Source organism: Corvus moneduloides, chromosome 13 (genome assembly GCF_009650955.1).
Source record: "Corvus moneduloides isolate bCorMon1 chromosome 13, bCorMon1.pri, whole genome shotgun sequence".
Lineage (NCBI taxonomy): Eukaryota > Metazoa > Chordata > Aves > Passeriformes > Corvidae > Corvus > Corvus moneduloides.
Window position 1 is genome coordinate 15,742,116 of NC_045488.1, and position 24,114 is coordinate 15,766,229.

Here is a 24,114-nt window from a genome sequence, read left to right on the forward strand (position 1 = left end):
GTTTGCACACCTATAGAATTGACAAAATCCTTTTTCTTGGAAACCATGTTTAAACAGGCAGTCATCCACAGCCAGTTCTGTACTGTATTTATTCTTTCCTTCACTTTCTTTAAGTTAATTTACTTTCTAAATAGAAACATCCATTACACCATCAAGGTGCAAAGGTATATTTTATTTTCTCTCTACTGCTGAGAAGTGGAAGCAATCGTGATCTTTCTGAAGAAAAACAACAATGAAATAACCAAATAAATGAAGAAGTCCATAACGCTACAGGCAAAGAAGAACATAACAGGCAGCAGCAAGTGTGCTGATACTCTAGCAAGTGAAATGACATGTCTTCCACTGGATATTACAATAGATTAATATAACAAAAGTGCAGTTGATGCTTTTAGTTTTAAGTTCAATCTTTCAAGACCACAAAGTACATTAGTCCCATAAACTTGGCAGGATCAGTTGAAATTCAAACACAAAAAATAGCAAGTGGCAAGGAAGTTATGGAGAGCAAAGCAACAAAAAGCAGAACAACATTGGCACCAGATCCCCTTAACTTTCCTTTGCTTCCTGCTCCTTCAGAGAACTGAAACAACCTCCTCCACAGAAAGAGCAGATCCAGGACCTGGACAAACACCAACCCAGAAATATGGTTAAAGCCTGGAGTGACAGGAAAAGGGGGAATGACTTCAAATGAGTAGGTTTAGATAATACGAAGAAATTCTTCCCTGTGAGGGTGATGAGATAATTAGACCATGTTGTCCAGAGAAGCTGTGGCTGCCCCACCTCTGGAAGTGCTCAAGGCCAGGCTGGACCAGGCTTGGAGCAACCTGAGATAATGCAAAGTGTCCCTGCCCATGGAAGGGGGCTGGAATGAGATCATCCTAAAGGTTCTTTACAATCCTGGTCATTCTATGATTCCAAAGCACACTTAATTAGAACAAAATAAAAGATGCTACAGAGAACTCAAGATGGAGAAGTTTGTCTAAAGACAGGAAGAGACTACAAGTAGTTGGAGGTAGAAAGAACAAATTTTTATACTTCTATGGGTTGAAATTTAGTTTACCACATGATTATTAGAGAACAAAAGAAGTTTAAACCTAGAAGATTGAGTCTGACGTAGGAACAAGAGAAAACCATGGTACAGATACACATTTGCATCCTTCAAGATTAAAAACAGACACTTAATTGTGCTGTTGAAATAAAAGCAACTGTCTGTTCTTTTGGTTTCAAAAATGGTTACTTACCAATCTGCAGTTTGCAGCAAAGGGCACGTAGCAGAGCTATTTATAGAGAGAAAGATGCAGTCACAAACACACAAACAAGCTGCCCAGCACAAACTGCTAAGCTTTTGCTGATGTCCTCCTCCATCATTTTGGAACAGCCATTTCTTGCAATACTTAACAGTGCAACCACACTCAGAACCCTGTAACTGAAAGACTTTTTCATTTGCAACGTTTCTCTAAACACACTTAGAAAATTTTGGGATAACATGGTATTTAATGCTAGTTTCTAAACAAAGTTTTCCAATGATTGCTCTTTCAAAAGTTTTTAAATAAAAGTTTATTACAGAAATTATTTTGAACAAAAAAAGACAACAGTATCTCTTGTAATTTAAAAAAAAGGTAACATTGTATTCATGCCCTATAAGGTGAACTGAAGAAACGCTACAGGTATTTCTTCTGCTGTCATTCTGTGACGCTTTCTAGTATGGATTAACTCACATCTGCATCACAAGAATTGAGTATGATCAGTCCCTTTCCATGCTTCTCTCCAGAAAGTGCTGCATATTAACAGAAAATATTGCAGACAAACCACAGGTCTATTCATTCTGCAGTATTGGAACCAGTGTCTAGGAAAGAAAAGAGAAAGTGAGACTAATACACACCCCCACTGAAAACAGGGAACCAACAGCATTCTCTAATACCTTCCCCAAGTTCTAAAGCGTTCCCCAAGCCATTTTAGAACATGTTCTGTACGTACCCAACTCCCTCTGCTGCTCTCAATGCCATGCATGAACTGCTTGTGCTGTTTCCCTTCACTTAGCAACACTGAAAAGAGCCAGCACAAAACTCCAGGGCTGTGCACACAGATGCATTAAAAATACTAAAAGCTTTGCTCTAACACGTAGTGATACACAGACCCTTCACTGCAGTCAGCCACAAGCACATCAGGCTATGAGCTGCTAAAGAGAGAGGCTTTTGCACATCCAGCAGCATAAGCTCTGATGGAGTGTGGGCTATAGCTTATTATGCATTTTGAAATAGATACAAGAACAAGCGTGATCTTCATAAAGCAACTGAGAACAATTCTCTGTTCTGAATCACCACTTTGTCAGAATCACCACTTAACACCAGTGCTGCTTTTGATACACTACCATTACTGCTTTCTTGGTTTTAGAGCTGTGGAAAAAGTATGTAACTCAAATATGGAGAACGACAAGCCAGCGTTTACTACTATTCCTTCAACAAGTCAACTTCTCGTGGGAAATAAAAACTGGTTGTAACGTTAATAGCAACTTCAAGTCAGCCAGTTGTTTAAATCTTATCTGCACAATTTATCAAGAATGAAAACGATTACTGGAAAGTAAGGTTTCCTCCACTAGCTATAATAAGCACACAAAAACTAAACAGTAAGATTATAATGCTTGGCTAATACCAGAAGTTGGGCAAACAATAAATTCTGCCAACTCTTTAGAACTACAACTTGAAGTGACTATTGTAATCGTGCCAGGATCAGGAAGCCATGAAGAACCTGTTTCAGAGGTCTATGGTGCATTTAAATAAAGCCTTTTCCATGGTCAGTTCCTGCTTTCAGCATCACTCTCCAAGGACGAAACAAGTGGCACCATTTCACACAACTTTAGCAATACTCTGCCACATTAATGGTTTTGAAAGTTATAAAGCAGTTTGTCACAAAAGTCACTAAATTACTTTTTCCAGTAAAGAATCTCAAGGAACATGGACAAAGTAATCCAGTCAAGCAGATATGGATTGTAAACTCCCACAAGCAGTGTATATACAGAGGGTCTGCTGGGCAACAAGAAAGTCTTATGACTTGCAAATGCAAGCATAAGCTTTTCATGGGCTTGTGTCTTCAACTATCAAATCCAGAGAATGATGCTTAGATACTTTTCTCAGACAATTCCTTGCTCAAACAGTTGAAGCACCCTTCAGATTCAGTAAAACATGGTGCTATCCTAACAACCAGGTTAATACTAGAAAACTCACCACACAAAAAATAAAGATTACTTCTGGCTTTCTAATTGCTCTAGTATTACATACTTCCCAACACCAGGTGCACAGCAGTCCCTAACACAGTTCCACCTCAGTGCTTATGAGTCAGGGAAGCATTTAGCTGGCTTTTGTTTCATCTCTCATCAGATGTAAAAGGGAATGCAGAGCCCTACTTCTGTCTAAGTCATACAATCAATCTGGCTTTAGTAAAACACTTGGTCAAAGCTTTCTAAAAACAACCAAGTCTCATGTCGCAACCTATTTATATCGTATTTCATACTTACTTTTTCCATCACATGCTACAATTTTCACTTTATCCACTTTCACAAGTTCAGTGACCTCCCTAAATTCGACATCATTCAATACAAATGTCCATACGTTGTCACAGAACCTGTAAGTGTTCAGAGACCCCTATAAAAAGACAAAAGACATTTTCAATAGGACGCATCTCGAAAGCAACAGAAAATATGATGAGTATCTACTGAACTATGTCCCTTCTAGAACAAGATTTGCTACAAAGCCAACAGTGGACCTGAATGCATACAAACTGGCAAGCAAGAAATTCTGAGGAAAACTGGAGTTTAAATGCCCTCCAGTGGCTGAAATTTTCAAGACCAGTGATGTTACAGGTTATCCAAGGGGAGGCTCCTCAGGCAGGCTAAGAAGTTTTACAATTTTTCTAATGGGTACAAAGGATCAGTAGCAGAAAAAATTTCTTAAAATATTGGGCCATAAGAAAAATCAGCTACAGCAATGATCATAACAAGATGTGGATTCTGTAATTGCTTAAAGTAGTAGCTTCAATAAAAAATGATGACAAAACTGACATATGTGACATAAAGGGGTATCCCTCCTATTTGACGTATTACTGAGAATGTCAATATGGAAAACTTGTGGCCTTCACTTCTACATATTTTAAATGGATATTCTTGAACTTAAACTCCAAGTAACATTTTTTAAATTTATCCACTAAACACATGCTAAACTGTTTTCTATACCATGCTACACATACAAAACAAGTTAAGTGCGCTACAGAAATTATGCTATTTTTAACATCTCTATATTGTTTAAAAATCTAACATCTTAGGAGCCCATATCATTCATGTGTTCTACACAGACTGTAGGGAAGTATTATGACAAAAGTTAACAGGAAGCTGGGTTTTGTGTTTTTTTTTTTTTTTTTCTTAACATTACATTCAAGCTGACATTTAACAACTTGCTGGCTATCTAACATCAATTAGGGTGGCTGACTGGGAATCCCCTTCTCCCCCAAACTTATTTTTCTATGATACCTACAGAAAATAGCTACAAAATGAGCCAGTGAAAGGGTAGATCTAAAACTCTCTCTTCACATTACTCACGTGGCTGAAAATCTAGCCTCACCTCACTTTTGCTAGGGACAGCTGCGAGAAGCAAAATCTCCCTCCTCATCTGCAAGACACTGAGGATGGCAATATTATCCATCAAAAAAGCATTTCCCTCTTCCCTGATTCCATCGTCTAATTTTTGCATTCTTTCAAAAGATCCCTGGCAGAACTAGGTAACGAACCTTACAACTGCATGCAGAATATACATGTAAACAGTCATTATTAGAGCCAAAATGGACCTTCTTAAGTTCTTATTTAGAGAACACAGCTTTTAATGACATTCTGCATCAACACTGAGCTCCTGTATTTCATGTAAAACTATTAGATATAATTTCCTTACCCTGAAATTGACTCTGTTCCTGACTCGCTGTGCCAGTGCTGAATTTATAGCCTTATCAAACTGAAGTAGCACCTGAAGGGCCAACTGAGGTGTGATTTGCTGTGACTAAAATAGTTTCAAAAAAAAAAAAAAGTTTTGAGTTGTTTCAAAGTAAGTTTAAACATGCAGTAAAAGTTTAAAACATCAAAACAAAGTTCACATGAAGCAAATCTCTAGAAGATCAATCGGCAGAAATATTGTTCCTGTATTTATTTCCATTTTTGTATTTAAATTCTGTGCTACACAAAGATCTCTTATAATAAATATTTACTGGAAATAACTGGACGAGCAGCAAATTGACTGCAATGTTCCAGTTTAACCTGGCTGTTCATTTACTGGGCCACATGAGATTATGCCACTTTATATAAAACACTTTCCTTCACCCAGAATGTAAAGAAAAAGACATCACAAGTGAATAGAGTACCAAACCCTTATGATTTCAATCAGTAAGTTTCCCAAACATTGTCAATAAGTACCCCGATCCAGGAACCACAAAGCCGTTCAGATAAAAACCTCCGTCTTTATTAAGCTACTCGCCCAGACCCCAAGCCCCCAACCTGTATGAGCTCATCCAGACTCTCCTGAAGGCTGTTCCCCAGCGTGGTGTTCCTATACAGCTGATAGGCCATGGTTCACGGCGAGGGCTGGACACGTCCTGGTCATCCACGGCTGCGCGCCTGTGCTGTCCTCGCTCTCATTGAAAACAAACAAAGATAACAATAAAGCCCTCTACGCGCAAAGCCGAGCCGGCCAGGCACACGCACAGCAGGGCACGCACAGTGTAAGAGGCCACCCAGCAAACACTGCCCGACACTCGGGCGCGCTCCCGGCGGCGGGGCCGCGCCGCCCCGGGCCGCACAAGCGACAGCCCGGCCCGGCAGCGCTGCGGGAGCCATCCCGGCCGGGAGCCGGGCACTGCGCGGCCCCGCCAAGCCCTACCCGGCCCGGGCCCGGCCCCACCGCCGCCCCCGGGGAGGCCGCCCCTGCCGCGGCCCCGCCGCTCCCCCAGCCCAGCGCCGCCATCGCCCCTCACCGCGCGCGGCCGGAAGCGCGGCCCCTCCCGGCGGGCCGTGGCCCGGAAGCGGAACGGCGGCGGCGCCGGGCCCGCACCCACAGCACCGCCCCGCCCGCGCCTCGCCCCAATCAAACACGGCACCTCGGACAAAGGCGTTTGTTTATTGGATACAGCGGCGTCTCTCCTAATTAAGAAAGACCCCGTGAGTAATAACCGCTACCCCATTCACACACGTGTTTATCACATTACCCCGTGACGCCTTGGAACACAGAAAACAAGCTCGTTTAAAAAGAAAGGATCATAATATTGTTAAGAGGTAGGTGAAGAGTCTTCTACTTATATTTTTTCTATTAAAGAGACAAAGGAAAATAGTCACACCTGTGAAGAGTGTTACTAGACCAATTAAGCCAGTTGAGTCATTATCCATGACTCGCAACCTGTGCTTTTGCATGATTACTGCAGCTTCATTTTGTTAAACACTGCACGTTTCCCATTAGCACATAATAAAGTTTACAGACACTAATTGACAATGTAATCGTTCTACCTTAACCCTTCAATCTACCATTCAACCATTAGAGCACCTTACTGCTCAGGCCTTTCTTGTTAATAAAAAGGTTTTGGTAGATGACTAAGAAACATTGCAGAACTGCAGAGCCACTGGTAGACTAAACATCTGTCCTTCATGAATATTTATTTGTAATTATTAACCTGGAATTCCATGTTATAAATATTAACTAGCAGTTGAACAAGCTAGAGTAAGGAACTCTAAGTAGAGTTAGAAATAAGGACTTTTGGAAAACACTCTGATAGCTTCTCTTCAAATAATTTTCAATACTAAAAAAAAAAAAAGTTCATTTAAATCAGAGTAATCTGGGCAGTTCAAACTGCAAAACTGAAAAAAAATCTAGTTAAGCAAAGAATGGCTTTAATTTCACTGATCTCAATCATGCTTGAAGGGAATGACAAAAAACTAACATGACTGCACCCTCTTCACAAATGCCCTTTTTTCCTGTTAGTTTAATGTAGGTAATGAGATGTGATACAAGAAACTGTGTAGTTCAACTTAGAATTTTGAAGCTAGGAAAGCTGCAAGATATGTCTTTCAGAATATGAATATTTAAATATTCCTTACATTTCAGAGTACTACTCTGACTAAAACCAGGTGTCCTTGAAAAGTATAATTACAGCACTTGTTTCAAGTGTCTCTGACAAGCAGTCAGTGAAACAAATCCTCTAGAGAATGACCTGCATCCACAAGGACTAAGTAAGAGTTTTCACTGCAATATTTGTAAGACTTCTGTGGTTACAAAAAACATGCAAGTGGTTATCCCTCTCCTCTCTGTTCCTCATATGAGGTTTATCTGAGGGAGACTGGAATGACTTGAGAATTAATCTCCAAAGACAATAGCTTTTGAGAAGACATGAATTTAAAACCAACCTTCTACATAGTAAATACTGTATAAATCTGTAGGATACACTGACAAAAATCTGACACAATGAAACACACTTTTCACCAAAAAACTTCGTCTTGTGACACAATTGACTGCTGAAAGTTTTAAACTGTCATTAGAGCGCTTACAGGTATGATGCAACAAAGTTGCTGACACATGCTAACAGATACAGGCTATCACATCCTAGTTGAGGGCAATTAGGAGTGTAGCTACTGTCTCAGTACAACGTTCCTCACACCAACTGGGACTGTTCTTCACTTGTTTACTGAGTTAAGGAAAAAATAAGCCAGACTACATTGTTATGAACAAGGCTACATATTATCCTAACTAGTTCTATGCTTCTTGGAATAAAAGTTCTTCAACATCCCAAAACCTCAAAGACTTCAAGCTGTTTCAGCACTAAATCCTTACACATCCCTTCCCATTACCTTCCAACAGAACATGGCCCTGCCATATAACACAGACCAAGAACATTCAGGCAAATCCAGAATCTACTCACATCAGTTTTCAATGATGCTTATTGCAGAACCTCTTTGCCCCTTCTGAATTTGCCCTGTTGCAGAAATCAGTTTACGAAATGCCACATCGAGAGGCCACTGGCCCAAACATCTCTATTTCAGTTGTGCACAGGAATAATGAGATAGGTAATGACTTATCACTACACATATAAATATATATAAACTAACAAGACCTCTAAATCAGAGTTAAATTAGAGACTCATGAAATCTTTTCTTGACAGGGCTCACCAAATTCTAACAAAATGACTCTTAATTTAGAAGGAAGTGTCATTGAAAGGTGAATTCCTTATATCTTATCACAAAGTGATTCAAGTTTTGAAATAATTTTTATTAAAGTACGACATTCCAACTTTTCATGTTTTTAAATATTAAAATATATTACATTATATTATAGATTTCAAAAAAGATAAGTTTGACAAAACATTACCCATAGCTTTGGGACCACTTTGCTTTTTGTAAACATCCACCTCACCACTAAATGATGAGCTGCAAGAAGTCAGAGGGGAAAAATTCTTTAGCACACTTCTTTCTCAAGCTGCGTATCTGTTGTGCCGCGTACTCATTCACAACAACTTATACTAGAGAAATAAACCATTTATACCCACATACGTATTTCCAAAAGAAATCATACTACTGCAGCATGAAACTGTAGAATCCTTGGCCACCAGGAAACACAATAACAATCCCATCCTTTTGTAAATATGGCATATACTGAGGAATGGCTACTCTGTACTGCACTATACACATACGAAGCAACAGGACAGAGAACTACAATCCCTACACTAAGAATATAATTTTACTGAGAGTAATCCTTTTATCAGTTAGGAAAAAATGGTAATGAGATAATCAGAATGCTTCCTGTTTAGCTTAGGAAACATGCAAACCCAGTAAAACTCAGGTTTGCATGGTCATACAGACCGTACTGTGAAAGTATCAAAAATAAACAGGCTGCAAGTGCCCCATGTACTGACTTGAGCTTTACATTAATCTGATTCAGCATCAAAATTGAACCAGGAGATAAGACAGCCCCAAAGAAAGTGCAATTGTGTTCTGCTTTCCAGAGCAAGATCCAAACCTGATGGAATGGATGCAAGGCAACTTGGCATTAGTATTGCCTGTTGTGTGAACACATCCTGCACATCAATCTCCTTGAAACTCTTATACAGAAACTACTGCAACAAAAGGACTTAGATCTTGAGATGAAAATATCTGAACTGCAGACTTAAACTTCCAGAGACATGAGCAATTTTCCCTCACCTAACATCCATATGCTCTCAGAGTCTATACAGGTATCACGGGAGACAGTAGATTAATTGTTACTTGGTAAGTCTTGACCATGGAATATCTCACAACTGCTATTTATCAGTGTCAGGTAGTAATCTGAATGTAACTTTTTTTTAAATAAGGTAACTGAGTAACATTAACTATAGTTAAGAAGTGATATTTTTTGGCATGAAGACAAAATTGTGAGCACAACGAACGTCAAAAGTAAAGATTTAATATACTTTCTACAACATTATATTGCTCAACCTCTGAATGAATTTATTTGCATACACCTGCCCTTACATGGAAGTTGCAATGTTTATCAAAAGATGTTACAAACTTTTACAACATATCAACCAGTGCATTACTGTTGTCCCAGTAAACCTATAAACACTAGTTATGTGTCCAAGAACACCTCTTACAGACACCGGTTTACCACCATTGCAGGGAGCGAAACACCCCAACCTTTCAAACACTTCCTAAAAGTTAAATCAGTACTGGTATCATGTGCCTAACAGCTTTAGAAATGGATGTTTCATCTGCAAGAATGACACAGGTAGTGTAAGACTTCTCACATTTCTGCCCAAAAAAAGGTATTGTGGCTAGAATACCTGTGTAACTCCCAAGTTCTACTGAGCACGACCAGAGTTCCTACTAGTGACAACCAAGATTCATCCATGAAGAACTGCAATGAACTCATTTCCTACTGCTAGCTGAGCCAGCCTTGACGTACTGAAGCAGAATCTAAATTCACAACTTCAACTGAAAAAGGTCCGGTATCTTACCAGGCAGACATTTCAGCTTTTGTGGTTTAGGCTTAAACCTTGTGGCCAACAAACCGCCACTCACAGAACTGCAGTTCTGCATCCTGAATGATGGACTGAAAGACACCAAAGATGAAGCTCACTCTAGTGAGGTAAAGGAGTGAGCTTGTATAAGGTCGGTGAACAAAAATAAGGATCTCTACATTTGTGAAAGCTAAGTTAATGTGATTGTTAATATCCAAACAAGTTTTCACAACAATGAAGAAATGCACTTGACCATTTACAGCAAAACAGATTTATACAATAACAACAAGTAACTTACGGCCTTGTCTACCTGCAAATGAATTCCTTCAGCAGGTACACACAATATATTGCTCAGTCATAAAAATATATATATATTATCTCTTTCCTTTAACATTTAGGTATATAAATATTTTACTGAAGAACATGCATCACTTAGATAAACAGTTGCAAGAACATCCTCTGAAAACATAGAGTTCTTTGCCATTTAGCAGTATAAAATGATTACATAAACAGCAATTAAAGTCAAGACAAGGCAATACAGCAGTAAGCAGTTCATTGTGTGCTAGTCCAAGCACCTTTTGCAAAAGATTATATAATACATACACACAGAGAATGCACTGTAATGGAGCACAAATGGCATCATTCCATCTGCATATTCTTCAGTCTTGTTTGGACTCCAAACCTACTGTTCACTTTTCTGCTCTTGTTTTCCATTCAGCTCTTGGTCAACTCTGCTTAGCAAAGAAAGCAGTAAAATTAAACTACGTTAACATAGTTTGATAGCGCATATATTAAGAAAAAACTATTAACCTTAACAGGAAAGCATGAAGCTTTTACATGGGAAAAGTTTTAGTAAATAAATATTAAAGTTTTTATTTAATGTAGTCATGACGTTTGGGTTCTTTTCAATATCTATTTTCCTACCTTCCCCTGCAAATTAATTAAAATTGTTAGGAAACTGTTTAAACAACTATAGCACTTGAGAGGAAGCATTTAAAAAGTGCAAGTGAAGTTTGACTACAGAAGAAAAACGCAGGGCCTGTGTTTGTAGTAACAAATGCAAGCAGGAACACAAGCTTACAGGTAACATGACAGTACTGGCAAGCACTACCACTCACTCTGACGAGTTCATATGCTGCAGAATAAGCACTGGATTACTGGAGTAATTACGCCAAGAAGGTAACAGCGCTAGTTGAATCAACAGAAGTGAAGAGGCTCCTTAACTGCAATACTTTTTCTATTATGTTCAAAGATTCTTGCAATTACCCTGGAAAAATTCACCATCATGCTAATAAAAGTGGGTTTGATTTTGTGCTTTAGTTTTTAGTATCTGCCTTGGGACCAGCAAACAAAATGCTGCTTTGCAAAAACCAGCAGATGACTGAAAGCCCTGCACAAAATGTATTTTTCCTCTTTACAGTAAGAAGAGGATACAATCTTGAAAACATCTTCTAGCAAATAGGTTGTGCATGGAGGTAAATTAATTTTAAAACCAACAGCAGTTCTAAAGTGAGAAACTAAGACCAAGTTTGTCCTCTAGCAATCTGTCTAACATACCTGTCTAGTCTCTCGAAATATAACCAGCCAGTTTTTCAAAATGACAGCGCCTTTAAGCCATGAACCCATAAAAAGGAGCTGCTTTCAACCAGATTAAAGGCTCAGTATCCAATTCTGCCTGTGATCTCTATATATAATTTTCACCGAAGAACATATTACTTTTTACAAAAGTGATGGTAGTATAGGTAAAGTTATCAACCAGGACACTAAACAGTGCTTGTTCTACAGGAGATTTTAAAAATTATCACTTAATTGGAATAATTCTTAAAGAATGTTCAACACATCACTAAATTTACATGTGAGCTTTCAGAAACAATTTTAATTCCTTTTACTTCAATCTCAGTGTTCCTCTACCCAATTCAGACAATAAGCCTTCCTTAACAGTTACGCACACAAGGGAAAATAATTAAAAAAACTCCCAAAGTTAGCAGCAAAATCTTTCAGTACATTTGTTAGTGAGTGAAAAAATAACACATCCATTCAAAAAAATTCATCAGCTGTGAAATAGCTTGAATCGTTAGCAGGAGACTGGAAATTAACAAAACGTAAATCCAGTATTTATTAGGAAGGAACATAGGCACTGCAAATACAAACAGCACTAAAATACTAATTTAGATTGCATCTATGCAAGTTAATAACTAAAAAGGTAGTGAATACCAAAAATACAAGATTCAATATTAGAACTTCTTACAGAGTTGTATTTCTGCTAATACATAGCTACAGCTTAGCACCTAAATACAGCTCATCTTCAGATATCAATTCCTGTTAGAAACAGTGAAATTTGATTTAATGGGTTCATACAGAAGCACTACTTTTTGCCTCTTGAAGACTTCAAGTTGAGAACCCACGCATCCCCTTAAAAGTGAGCATCTCACATAAAAGCGTAGTAGAAACCATGCTCTGTACACCCAGGGTGAGTCCTTATAGATTCCATACTGCCTGCAAGTACAGTATAGTTACTGTCATGCATAGAAACTTGGGCACTAGTGCATGTTTATATTTACAAATGCTTATTCCTTCATGCAAGCCAATCAGCTGGGAGTTAGTTGCAGTGCAAATTGTCTTATCTAGATGCAACCCTAATCAAAATATGCATATACCTTTTCTGTTTCTTTCTAAACTTTTCTTCTTCATACCTTGGTGAGGAAAAGTTTTATTTCAGTAAATATAATATATGAAGGCCAAAATCAACAGAAGCTGCAAACCACTATTAGTGTCAATACAATTTGCAGAAACTTACCAAATTTTGAAACTGATATAATTAAGAAAAAAATACATTGTACTTCCAACATTTACTAGCATTAAACAAAAAGCATTAAGTTACTATGACATAACAAGTGAATTCAGTATGACCTCTGTGGATACAAAAATGCTGCTACCAAGGATTTTCTTGCTATTTTCTAAGTCCGTGAGAGACTTTTCTCTCACGCAGAAGAGGTAGCAGGGAATGTAAACAACCAAGCCACCTGCAACCTTGAAAAGTCTTGTTTATGGTATAGTAGAAAAATATTTTGACAATGGATGTTTTAGGATTTTAGCCAATCACCCCCAAGGGGTGGCTGATCCTTGTCCAATTAGACTATGAAGAAAAAAGTCTATAAAAGAGTTTGTAAAATAATTAAATAAATCAATCTTGCTGCACAATTCCTGCCTGCTGGATCTTCTCTCCTCCTCCTCCTCCTCCCTATGGCTGCGGGACACGGTGATATACCCTAGGGCCCAGGCCTGTGGTAATAACCTCTTGTATAGTGCTAGCATTCATCACTAAAATTTAAAGTCTGTATCCATAACAGCTTGAAGCCAGGCATAATCCTCCACAAAAATCTGAGAATTAACTCTATAAGTTAACCAAGTCCAGCCTTTGCAGAACAGTTAAAGGTTCATCAATATAGAGAGGAGTCTTTTAAAGCTTGGAATGACAGTCTGAATATTCATAACACATCTGTAAAACACCAGTCAAAAAAATTCTAAAGACAGCACAAGGCTGCCTCAGCTTTGTCATGTCTTTCACCCCCCTCCCAAGAAAACTGTTTTTCTGTTTTACAGTTAAATTGTGGAACTGATAGCAGCTGGATGTTTACTGAAATAACCAGCCATCTTCAGGGGGCACAAGGCTTTGTCCAGCATGGATGCGCCCTTCTATGTACTCAGTGACACTGGGCCACCTTCCCCCAGTTTGCGCTCACCTATTATGATGCAGGCAACACAGGGTTTGTGTTATACCCTCTAATAGGCCAATCAATTTGTCATCAGAATTGTTAGTGTTTTCATCTGGTTTTCTTAAGACCCAAGTTTGTGGTTTCTACTCTGTTACTGCATCCCAAAATGCTTTTGACAAAAGGATCATCAGCTTATTTGAGAGCAGAATTGTGGTGATGTTAAAATGGGTATTTGTATCTGGACAGGAAGAAAAAAAATTACATTGATACTGTCTTCATGTCCTTACCGAAGTAGGTTAAAACTGCAATGGGTAGAGATCCAGCATTTTCCAGTCGCTGCTTTTCTTTTAAATGAAAACCCAGTCCAAGTGGTATTTCAGCACTTAATTTGTTCCAAACACTGAAGACATTATAAATAACTGCAGTATCAAAATGCCCAGAATTTCTCACTCACAAGCCAGTTTAGTACACACACTAAGTGTGTACTAAGCAGAACAACTGGAACGAGACCTTCTCTCTAGAAGGCTTAATTCACACTCCACAACTTATCAATTGCAGAAAGCTCCACTGTGAAAATCACTATACATTAACCTTCTGGCTATCCATGCTACTCCATACCAAACTGCCTTTAGCAATGCAGTCAAACACAGACACTCCTCCTAGAGACAGCAATGATCCCAGTTGAAATCATTAAGTGCTATTAAGTGTTACATTCAAACCAAACACTGATTACAACATGTACCAGTCCTAAACCATGATCAGTGTAGAAGATGTTGGAATAATAAAACGTACTGTTTTATGCATTCTGGGATGCCAACGTATTCCATGGGGATGAGTTCAGCTAGTTCTGCCAGGGTAAAGACATACCTAATTTTTTGGCTGAATTTTGAGCTGTGGAAGAACAAATGCAGGGTACAGTTACAACTTAAACATTTTTCACTAGGTCAATATTAAAACAGTCTTTTAAGTTCAAAGCAAACAGTTGTCAGAACTATTTAAGAAAAATCTTCCAGAGTATTACCTAATAAAAGGTTTTGTGATGGCCAGGAGTGTTCTGATGAACCAGGAAGGATGAACTATGATCAATGATTTCAGATTTTTCCTTAACCTGAGGGATTTAAGCAATGGATAATTACTAGAACAAAAAGGCAGCATGACCTGGGGTTTTTGAATATATAAGAAGTATGCTTTTAGAAGCACAACTGTCACATAAACATAGTATTCTGACATCCCATTATTAGAAGTCAACCTCTATCAGAAGAAAAAAACACTACACAACTGTAAAATAAAAACTAAAGATTCAGTATCAATTTGACAAGGAAGTAACGTTCCAAGGAGAAGCTTCTTTGAATCTTTTTACACAACTGATGATATAGTGGTTCATAAAGAACCCCACTTATTAACCTGGTATTAATACAATAAGTTGTAAGGATATTCTACAAGATAATACTCAGTATTCTAAGAATACTATTTTCACTAAAAAAAACCACCCTGAGTACAAGAGCAACAAAAGATATACACAAACCCCCCAACCAACCAAAAAAATCCACCACACACCACTACCCAGGCATGTTTATAGCATCATCCTACATTGTCTAGCTTAGGAAGAGCTAAGCCAATTTCCTTCATCAAATCTTAACCAGAAGGGACCAGACATCACATTAAAGAGCAGTTTTTCCTAAATATGTCTATCTCTGAGTATGTGAACATTGTAAGAAAACACTGCAGAGCTTCTTACCGTCTATCAATTTGCTGGTAACATTTCCTAAGCCAGCCTAAACTTGGCATTTTTCTCCGTGTTGTTGCACCATTCAGGTAAACTATCATATAGTTCTCTGCTACTAACAGCTCTAAAGTGCCAATTACGTACCTGGAGAGACAAGCAAAGAAAACTTTAATATCCACAATCTTCATCTGAAAGCAATTCCTAGTAGTGCTCAAATATATTAAAAAGAACAAAAACCCAGAAAGGCAGATGATGACTTACTTAAATAGATTGTCCATTAGGTATCTGTAGTTAGGCTGGCTGCTCTCAGGCATGAAGCAAACAGCAAACACAACAATGGCATTTAACCCATCGCCATAATACCCTAAAAATAAAGAAATGAGCGGCAGTAGTGACAACAGTGACAATACACTGACTACACTTATGCAAAGTCAGGTACATTCAGCAAGCTTTTTCATTATTTACCCAGAACAGATTTACAAACATCCATATGGACACATTCATACACTTACAGAAAACCTCAAGGTTTCTTTTTCAAGTTTGTCTGCTTCTAAAGCAACAGCTGAAGCTGGTATCAATCAAACACCGTACCTATAACCAACATTTCAGTATAGAACCTCAGTATATTTAATAACATCTTAAATTATTAAAGTTTAGTCAACTTTTCTTCCAACCTAAACTTCACAGGCTGTTGGAAAGTGTCATGAATTGATTTCTGCCTTAGTAGATCTATAGTTAATGTTTTCAACAGTCTTAAAGCCAAAAAGTTAGGTAGCAGTTACACTGTAGGACAGAGTAAATACATCTTATTACAAAGGTGCATTTTAGTACGTCACCACGTGTGCATTTTGGAACTTCAGTTTAATAGAGAAAAAATTATTACATCAACCATATCTTAACACTGCAACAAATGAATCACCACAAGTCTTTATGCCCAAAGCTCTTCCTCTGCTTCCCCAACTCAGTTTAAAATAGTAGTTGCTCAGCAGTTCCCCTGAGCACGTCACCAATCCTTACCACCATGACTGATAACTTTTTTGTATGGTTCAATTGCCTTCATGTCCACCCTATGGTCCTGTTCTCCGATCCTAAACATTCGCCAGCGTCGACCATCATCCTTCTCCTCTGCCACAGTGTATTCAGCCAGTGATCCTTTCCTAATGACATCAGTAGTTTTTGGTTTTGGAAGATCATCTACCAAAATTAGAACATGTTGATGACGCATAATGAATACCATGCATAGTGACAATCAGCTATAACACAAGTTAACCACTTTGCTATCTGATCTATTTTGGTATTCTTCAGCCAGTCAGACACATCAGCTGATGTAATGGATATTTTATCAACATACTCATGTTGGCAGTTATCTGTTGACTGTAATTTTCTCTGCTACAAGTATGTGAAAAATTTCCATTCATGGAGGAAGCCTAATTAATTGTAGGCTTTCAGAACACAGACCTCATTGAATTTCACCAAAATAGACAAAGTGGTTAACTCCAGTGAGAATTACAGAGGTTGCTTGATCACAGATTTACATGAAGCATGATTTAAAACATTGAGGTACCTTGCAAGCAGACATGCAGGCAGATCTATTGAAAATCAAATCTAATTCATGAATGTGTGCAATCAAAATATATGAAATTTATGCTGACAGCAATCTGTAAGACGATTTGCTCCAGTGAAATTACGATTCTTGACTTTGTTGCACGGACCTTACCCAAAGCGAGAAAAACCTACTGCAAGTTAGTTGTCTGTTCCCAAGACAAAGCTGTTAATTGAAACTATCCTTCCAGGAAAATGAAGGCAGCAGCATTAAAGGAAGAAAAGACAGAAACCCTTTTCAGCCACTTTTAAAAACAAGACAAAAACATTCGGAACATTTCCTTCGCATGACCGCAAAACTAATCCTAAATACAAATTCTTCTTCATTAAAACAATGAAAATCCTTTACCAAGGTAAACACACAGTCTCTGCTAAGAAAACTTCACCTGCAATATGCCTTTAGCTATTTTAAAAACCAAAACCATCCCCTTATTCTAAAGAGTGTTTCTTTCTCCACAGGTAGTGCTTCAAACGTAACAGTGAAAAGAGAACTTCCTGTTTATTCAGGAATTAAAATTATTTTATTTTCAGGATAAGAAAATAATAGAGTTTACATGTTTACTTATTAGAGACATTCCTAAACCATGAAGTTTACAGACGTTAGAGACTCCAACAACTTCCACAACACAACAGTTCCTGGCTTCCATAAAAGGGCCTTAAAACATCACTAAGCTCCAAGTGTAAAATTTGTGCTTTAACTCCTACACAAAATATTTATCTCAAATAAAATTTGTTAGAATCTCCAGGTTTTGCCTGTAAGATAAAACCCCTATTAATGTCTTAAAACTGAGATCATTACTAGTGTGGCTGTAGCTAAGTTAACTTCCTATGAAGTCACTGCAGAACTCCTTGACACACAGTAGAGGCTCTTCTACTGCCTCCAGTCAATCTGGAAATATGCAAACTCTAAGGCTGCTTTGCCCTTCTCACCACAGGAAGATTTGAGATCAGGTGTTACTTAGTATTTTTAAAAATAGCATTCAGTCCTCCTTAAGTTGCAATTCATCAATTTCTGAGTAGCTAATCTATATCCCTTTGTTTGGCTCTCTCCATTTAAAACCCATTCCTAACACATGTAAAACACCTTGGGTACTTTTTTCTGTTGGGTGGTTCTTAAAAACTTACTGCAACAGAGAGGATTTTCCATAAATTCAAGTCTTATAGATGCACATATAGGTGATCTTCACCTAAGTTTATCTGCAGTTACAGCTACTAACTGTTTGCCAGTTTACTAATCAGATGAAGTCTGATTTGCTCTTTAGAAAGTCACAGCACCTATTTCTAATTTCAAATCTAATCACTCCCTTTGTATTTCTCCTCTTTTAATGTTGAGTCACAGCTATTTCTTACTAGAGAAATGGTCAACCTGCACATAAGAAAATACTTTAGAGCATCAGACAAAAGGACCAAAATACTCACCTTCCCATTCAAATTCATTGCTATTTTCTGAAGGAGTATCTAAATCATCCAAATCGATCTCTCCACTCTCATCCAAGTCATCAGACAAAACAGATTCCTCACTGGGATCCAAAGTTAAGCTAATATCTGGAGCCATTAGTTTCTTCCTCAATTTGGTTCCATTACCCTCTGTATCTAAAGAAAGCAAATTATTTATTTCCAAAGCTAAAGCAAGTTTACGTAAGCGTATTACTGAGACAGAACAGCACAGTCCTTTCTCATAATGTATTATAAATTAATGCCCATAATTTAAACATGGTATCTTTAAAGTCCCCCTTTAATAGGGGATGGACAGAACAGCAGGTAAAAGTTCTCAAGTCACCAATTGCACACACAGTATGACCAGGGTGCCACACCATCAACCATACTCCCTGCAGAAGAAAAACCTGAAGAGCTGCTGCCACCTCAGCCACTACTACCCCTGCCTGCTGCATCCAAATGTCCCAGGAACTGTTCCAGATATTACAGTGACTAAGGCTTGCAAATAATACAACAGAATCACGTCCCTAGCACTTGCTTTTGTTAGGCTTCAGTAACATCACAACCAGCTTTGATAAAATAGAAAATAATATACAAGCTAAAAAAAAAAAAAAAACTGACACACAACAGTGAGGACAGAAAATTAAAGAATCTGTTCTGTGAATATACAGAACACTTCAAGGCACAAGGCAAATACTTGCATGATTTAGACAGCAGTTGAAAGCAAGGAATAAAATCAGATTACCAATCCAGCACTGGAAGTGCCCCAAAAGTAAAGCAGACAGACAAAACCTAAAAAATTTTAAAACGTGAAAAACCCCAACCAAAAAACCCCCAAACAAGCAAAAAATTCGGCTCCTCCCCACCAAGGAGCTTTAAAGCAGCCATTTAAGTAGGAAGCAGTCAGCTCGACTGGAGTGGAGTGTTCTTACTGGCTTCACTTTCTGTTCCAGTTGCAGCCAATGTATCAGACTCAACAGGATCATCCTCTGGCAGGGGCCTGGGACACAAAGTAGAAATTATTTTTACAAAACTGCTTTTACATTTTTTAATGCCATATATTTAGACTTACACACTACTAAAAAATCCCACTATGGGATAGTACTGAACTAACTTTACTTACAGCCTAAGTTCAAGCTTTCAGTAAACAAAACACCAAAGCAGCAGAAAATTCCTTTACAGCATTCAAGTGACCATCCCTTCCTGTGACAAATACCAAAACACTGACTACTACCAGTGTGTCATCCTTAAGAAAACTTGCCATATTCTTGCTTGACAAAATTTGACTTGAAATGAACTACACAAGTAGTTTAGTCATGTTATCATAGAATGCCTCTAAAATCAGCTGATTTGGGTTTTTTCTATAGGCCCAAGCATCAGTAGCATTTTAAAGATTTTCCTCAGGAATTTTGCTTAATGAAATATTTGGGCCATGAAACACTGGTAATAATATGCAAACAATGTAGTTGTAAAATATTATCACAGAAAATAAACAAAGCCAAGCTTACAAATCTTCACTTCAGAACACTGAAAACTTCAACAGTGGCAATCCTGAAGAAATATGCCACAAAACCTTTCCAAAACTGCCATATTAATGGAAAGCACTTCAAGAGACTACTGAGTATTAGTTCACCAGGAAGACTGAGAGGTAGCTTATTGTTGATGTTATGTGTTTGACCCAAATTACTTTAAAAAAGAATTCAAAACCTTGGAAAATCTTCATCTTGCCACTCTTCCTTAAACTCAACCCCTTCCATTCTCCAGCCAACTTGAATTGCTAACAGAGACTCCTGATCAGGAAGAACCTCTGGTCTTCAGCACAACGGGCTAAGGAGGAGCTGCAGGAACACAACAGAAGGTGTTAGTTAGTTCAATGATGTGGTAATTCCCATACTTGCAACACATCCTTTAACTTTCATCAAATTAAGGTGTTATGCAGAATAAAAACCAAACAACACAGGGAAAGGTTTTTTGTTTGTTTGCATTTTACTTCTTTTTTCTTTCCAGACAAAACCACTCATGGAATGGTTTATCATACAATAATTTAGGTTGGAAGGGATTTCATGCAGTCAAGCAGGATCAACCTCTCAGCTGAAATTAAGGCCTTAAGCAACCTGTTCCGTCATTTATGATTACACCAGTTAGCTCCAAAATGTAACAAACCTGACATGTCTCTAGATTCTATAGGAGGTAATTAATAAGTGTGTATTTTGAGAAAAAAAATCCAGATGGTCAGATCTAAAATACAAGCCGTTTGAAAAGAAAAACACCCAAACAACGCAAACACTTTAAAGATAACTATTTAAAAAAGTGTTTTCAGAGAACTCACCCTGTGATGTGCAAGTAAAGCTGTATTTTTTCAGGTTCACCCATCACCAGCAACGAGGAATCCCCAATAATGGAACATGATAAACCATTCTGCTGACATAAAAGTCCAAACCAGTTGAAGCTCTTGGCTGTGTTGGCTCTAAAGATTGGCAGAAGCAGGTAAACTTATCAATGAAGGTGTTAAGAAAACCAACATTAATCAAAACAAGAAACCACGGTATTTTGCAAAGAAGCAATCAACACAGAACACCAGTAAGTACAAAGTTTAAATGCAACCAATACTGCTTATTAACCCAGAGATATAATTTTTTTTACATGGCTGAAGAACAAATTACACTTACTGTTCTGTAGGATCAGCTTTCCTTTCATGACAAATCCAAATTTTTCTTCTCCTGACTCAAGCTTAATGCTTAAAGCTACACTACACAAGCAGATTAATAAAGAAAAAATAATTGATCTTTCTGTAAAACTGCAGTACTACAAATTAAACTCTAATGATCTCATTTTAAGCCTCTTTGACTGACATTTTCCTGCTTCCCTCACACAGAAAATTTAAATAAAATTTCTAAAGGTAGCAACCTAGTTCCACTTAAGGGCCAGACTCTCCTTGTTTGAGACATTCAGCACTAGCACCTCTCAGCTGTTGTTCTTCAGCAATGTGAAGAAGTTGCCCCAGTGAGTGCCCTCCCAGCTCTCCCTCTTTCTGTTCGTCCTTCCTGATAAAGCACTGTTTGGAAACACAAAGTTTCGCCAAGCCTCTCACCAAGCTGATGATGCTCTCAGCATACAAGGTATGGATACTCCTGGGTACCAACCTGCTGACTGCAACAGTGAGTTTTAAGTATTTGCTCAGAGAGAAGATCACATTTGGATCAGTAGTAACAGTGAATGCGTGCGTAGCTCTCTATGCATGTGTTTTGGGACATTAAGACAAAGCCCAAGGAGTTTCCCCAGGGACCCTCAGCAGTCAGGAGAATGCAGTGGTTACCATCAGCATGGAATGAACCAGCTGATGCAAATATGCAGGTGACTGTAAACCTGAAAAAAAATCTAAATAGATGACTTCACTCTTAAGGGACAGAAGATTGGCAGTAAAAACACCCAAACTCCACCCCCCTCCTCAAGCCTGTCACTGTGCTGGTGGCTGTAAGACACTCCTCTTGAGCTCGCCTGCACTGCATTCCCTATACAGCTCCCACACAGTCTAAAGCACGGGTTTGCTCCAAGACTTAAACAGTTTTCTTCCCACACTTTTGAAGAATACCAAACACCAAGTAACACCTATTAATTTCAAATGGACGGCCTTTCAGTGCAGAAGCAATTCCACCTGCACTTACTTCATTACACTGGGATAAACCTTTTGTACTAAGACAAGAGTTTAAAAGCTATTCATGCTGTTATCTAACCTTAAGGTGCCTTTATGGAACACTCCTCACACTACTTGCAGAATTCTCACCAGCAGCTTCTCATTAAGGTAGATTAGAAAGCAATCATTTGCTAAATACCACACAGGACTACTGAAAAAACAACTTACAAGGCAAGCTCAGAGTTCAACTTCAGATAAGACTGAATTTAGGTTTTCAGCATCCTACTTAACACGCAGACTAAGTAGCTGTTTTGGATGTTTTGACTTCAAGTCTCACCTATAAAAGCATCATCATTTGTCAACTAGAGGAATGAGAAATTAAGAAGGAAGGTTAGAGAAACTCTAACTCAAGAAAGTTTAAAAAGTGATGACTTCAGAGTTATTTTACATCAACTAATATAAATGCTTACAAGCAGGCAAAAAAAAGTCTACTTCTGCTTATACAAACTAAAACTGAGTTTAGAATAGTCTTCCTACCACTGCTATTTAAAATAAATATGAAGTTTAACTTTGCAAGACAATTGCAATACGGCAAGCATTTTTACTGAACAATGTACCTGATAGGCAAAGAACAGAAAGCTGTCTCCATCTCAAAAAGTCAAAATCAACTTCAAAACAAGGTCAGCCTACATTTTTCCCCCCCATATTTCGCCCTCACTGTGTCAACAGGAACATTAACTGACAGTCAAGTTAATTCCAGGTTCCAGGCATTAAAGAGGTGCCTTTAAGAGTAATATTAACATTTGATTTTACAGCAAGCCTAAAGCAAGAAACAGGCACATTTTCTGGTACACAAACCCACACGATACAGCTCACTGCAATTTCTAAATGTTTCTATAATTCCAATGTTTTTTAGAACGTAGCCAGATTAGCCATAAATCCAGAATATGTTTCCCAAACCTGAAGATGGACCTCCACGCTTTATCACTTGCAAGTTTGCAAAATGGGGCAATGCAAGAACTATCGTTAATAACAAATTAATTGTCTCCTCCTTCTCCCTTCTCTCAGCATCAAAGCACAGAGAAATCAGACAGCTAAAAGAGAAAATTTCTGAAAACTCTTCTTTCCTCCCGAGGATACTACTTTAAACTCCACATCCAGAGCAACAGAGGGATCTGTATTTCTGCACCACTCAGATTCATTTAAAGGTAAACACTAACTTCTCAAAACAATCCCAAACAATTTATACCCTGCTCAGATATTCCTTTATAAGACTTAAATATGCATACAAGTTAACCAGAAATAATCAACCACTATTTAGTGCATTGCATTAGCAACAGGAAACCAGGAGGAACTAAGACAAAAAGCACTAGAAAGCAACTCTGACTTCCGCGACACGGCTCTGTACCGCGCGTTCGCTACGCCTGCAGCGGAACAGCCGCTCTGCTGCGAAGTCTTGCAGGGCAGGGCACGGGATGTTCCCTTCGGAGAGTTACGCACTCACAGCTCTTCCCTCTGCGGCGGGAGCGGCGCGGGGGAGCCGCAGGCTCGCCTGAGCGGGGCCGAGGAGCCTCCCGGCCGCGGGGTCCCTGCTCGCCGCCACCGCCGCCCCGGCCAGGCCACAGCGCTGAGCCCGCCGCCGGCCCCCGCGCACCTGCGGCCTGGCCGCGGCCCCGCCTCGCCCCGCGCGCGGCCCAGCCGCGGCTCCCGGCCCGGCGCTCCCGCCCCTCGGCGGCCGTACCTGGCGGGAGCGGAACCAGGCTGCGCCAGGGGCCGCGGGAAGGGCCGCGGGAAGGGCCGCGGGAAGGGCCGGGCCGCGCTGCGCTGCGCGCCCGCGCTCACCCGGAACCGCATCCGCCGCCCGAGTCACGTGACAGCCCCAGCCGCACGGGGCTCGGACACTCGCGCGCATGCGTGAACTGCGCGCGGGGAGGGACAGGGCGGGGAGGGACGGGGCTCGCGCCGCCGTGAGGGCGGGCGGGGGCACAACG

General features: G+C 39.2%; 2 protein-coding genes across 8 annotated transcripts; both read right to left on the reverse strand.

The window, feature by feature from the left end:
- Positions 1-151: 151 nt before the first annotated feature.
- On the reverse strand, positions 152-6,065 carry GTF2A2 (general transcription factor IIA subunit 2). Its single transcript, XM_032122987.1, has 5 exons — positions 6,007-6,065; positions 5,531-5,666; positions 4,935-5,039; positions 3,512-3,638; positions 152-1,843 (listed from the first exon to the last, which is right to left on the reverse strand). The coding sequence occupies exons 2-5, from the start codon at positions 5,600-5,602 to the stop codon at positions 1,818-1,820; spliced, it is 330 nt and encodes a 109-aa protein (XP_031978878.1). The 5' UTR covers positions 5,603-5,666; positions 6,007-6,065; the 3' UTR covers positions 152-1,817.
- BNIP2 (BCL2 interacting protein 2) lies at positions 152-23,984 on the reverse strand. 7 transcript variants are annotated; one of them, XR_004242798.1, is made up of 14 exons: positions 23,865-23,984; positions 20,819-20,956; positions 20,197-20,327; positions 19,422-19,489; positions 18,472-18,645; positions 16,468-16,644; positions 15,712-15,814; positions 15,463-15,594; positions 14,746-14,832; positions 14,517-14,615; positions 5,531-5,666; positions 4,935-5,039; positions 3,512-3,638; positions 152-1,843 (listed from the first exon to the last, which is right to left on the reverse strand). XR_004242798.1 is itself a non-coding variant. In XM_032122981.1 (12 exons), exons 3-12 carry the CDS (start codon positions 20,244-20,246, stop codon positions 10,691-10,693), a joined length of 975 nt encoding a protein of 324 aa, XP_031978872.1. In that variant the 5' UTR covers positions 20,247-20,327; positions 20,819-20,956; positions 23,865-23,984; the 3' UTR covers positions 8,265-10,690. The 7 variants fall into 7 exon arrangements, 6 of the variants coding, with proteins under 6 accessions (XP_031978872.1, XP_031978874.1, XP_031978873.1 ...); XM_032122981.1 differs by lacking the exons at positions 152-1,843; positions 3,512-3,638; positions 4,935-5,039; positions 5,531-5,666 and adding exons at positions 8,265-10,739; positions 12,666-12,701; XM_032122983.1 differs by lacking the exons at positions 152-1,843; positions 3,512-3,638; positions 4,935-5,039; positions 5,531-5,666; positions 23,865-23,984 and adding exons at positions 8,265-10,739; positions 12,666-12,701; positions 23,532-23,687.
- Positions 23,985-24,114: the final 130 nt, after the last annotated feature.

Excerpts from the sequence above, each read along its gene's own strand:
- BNIP2 (XM_032122981.1), bottom strand. The coding sequence starts at position 20,246 with ATGGAAGGGGTTGAGTTTAAGGAAGAGTGGCAAGATGAAGATTTTCCA. Across the intron at positions 16,645-18,471 it reads CAATGAATTTGAATGGGAAG|ATGATCTTCCAAAACCAAAA; the intron begins GTGAGTATTTTG and ends TAATTTTGGTAG. Across the intron at positions 14,833-15,462 it reads TACCAGCAAATTGATAGACG|GTTAAGGAAAAATCTGAAAT; the intron begins GTAAGAAGCTCT and ends TAAATCCCTCAG.
- GTF2A2 (XM_032122987.1), bottom strand. The coding sequence starts at position 5,602 with ATGGCCTATCAGCTGTATAGGAACACCACGCTGGGGAACAGCCTTCAG. Across the intron at positions 5,040-5,530 it reads GTCTGGATGAGCTCATACAG|TCACAGCAAATCACACCTCA; the intron begins GTTGGGGGCTTG and ends AAACTATTTTAG. Across the intron at positions 1,844-3,511 it reads TGTAGCATGTGATGGAAAAA|ACACTGGTTCCAATACTGCA; the intron begins GTAAGTATGAAA and ends TTTCTTTCCTAG.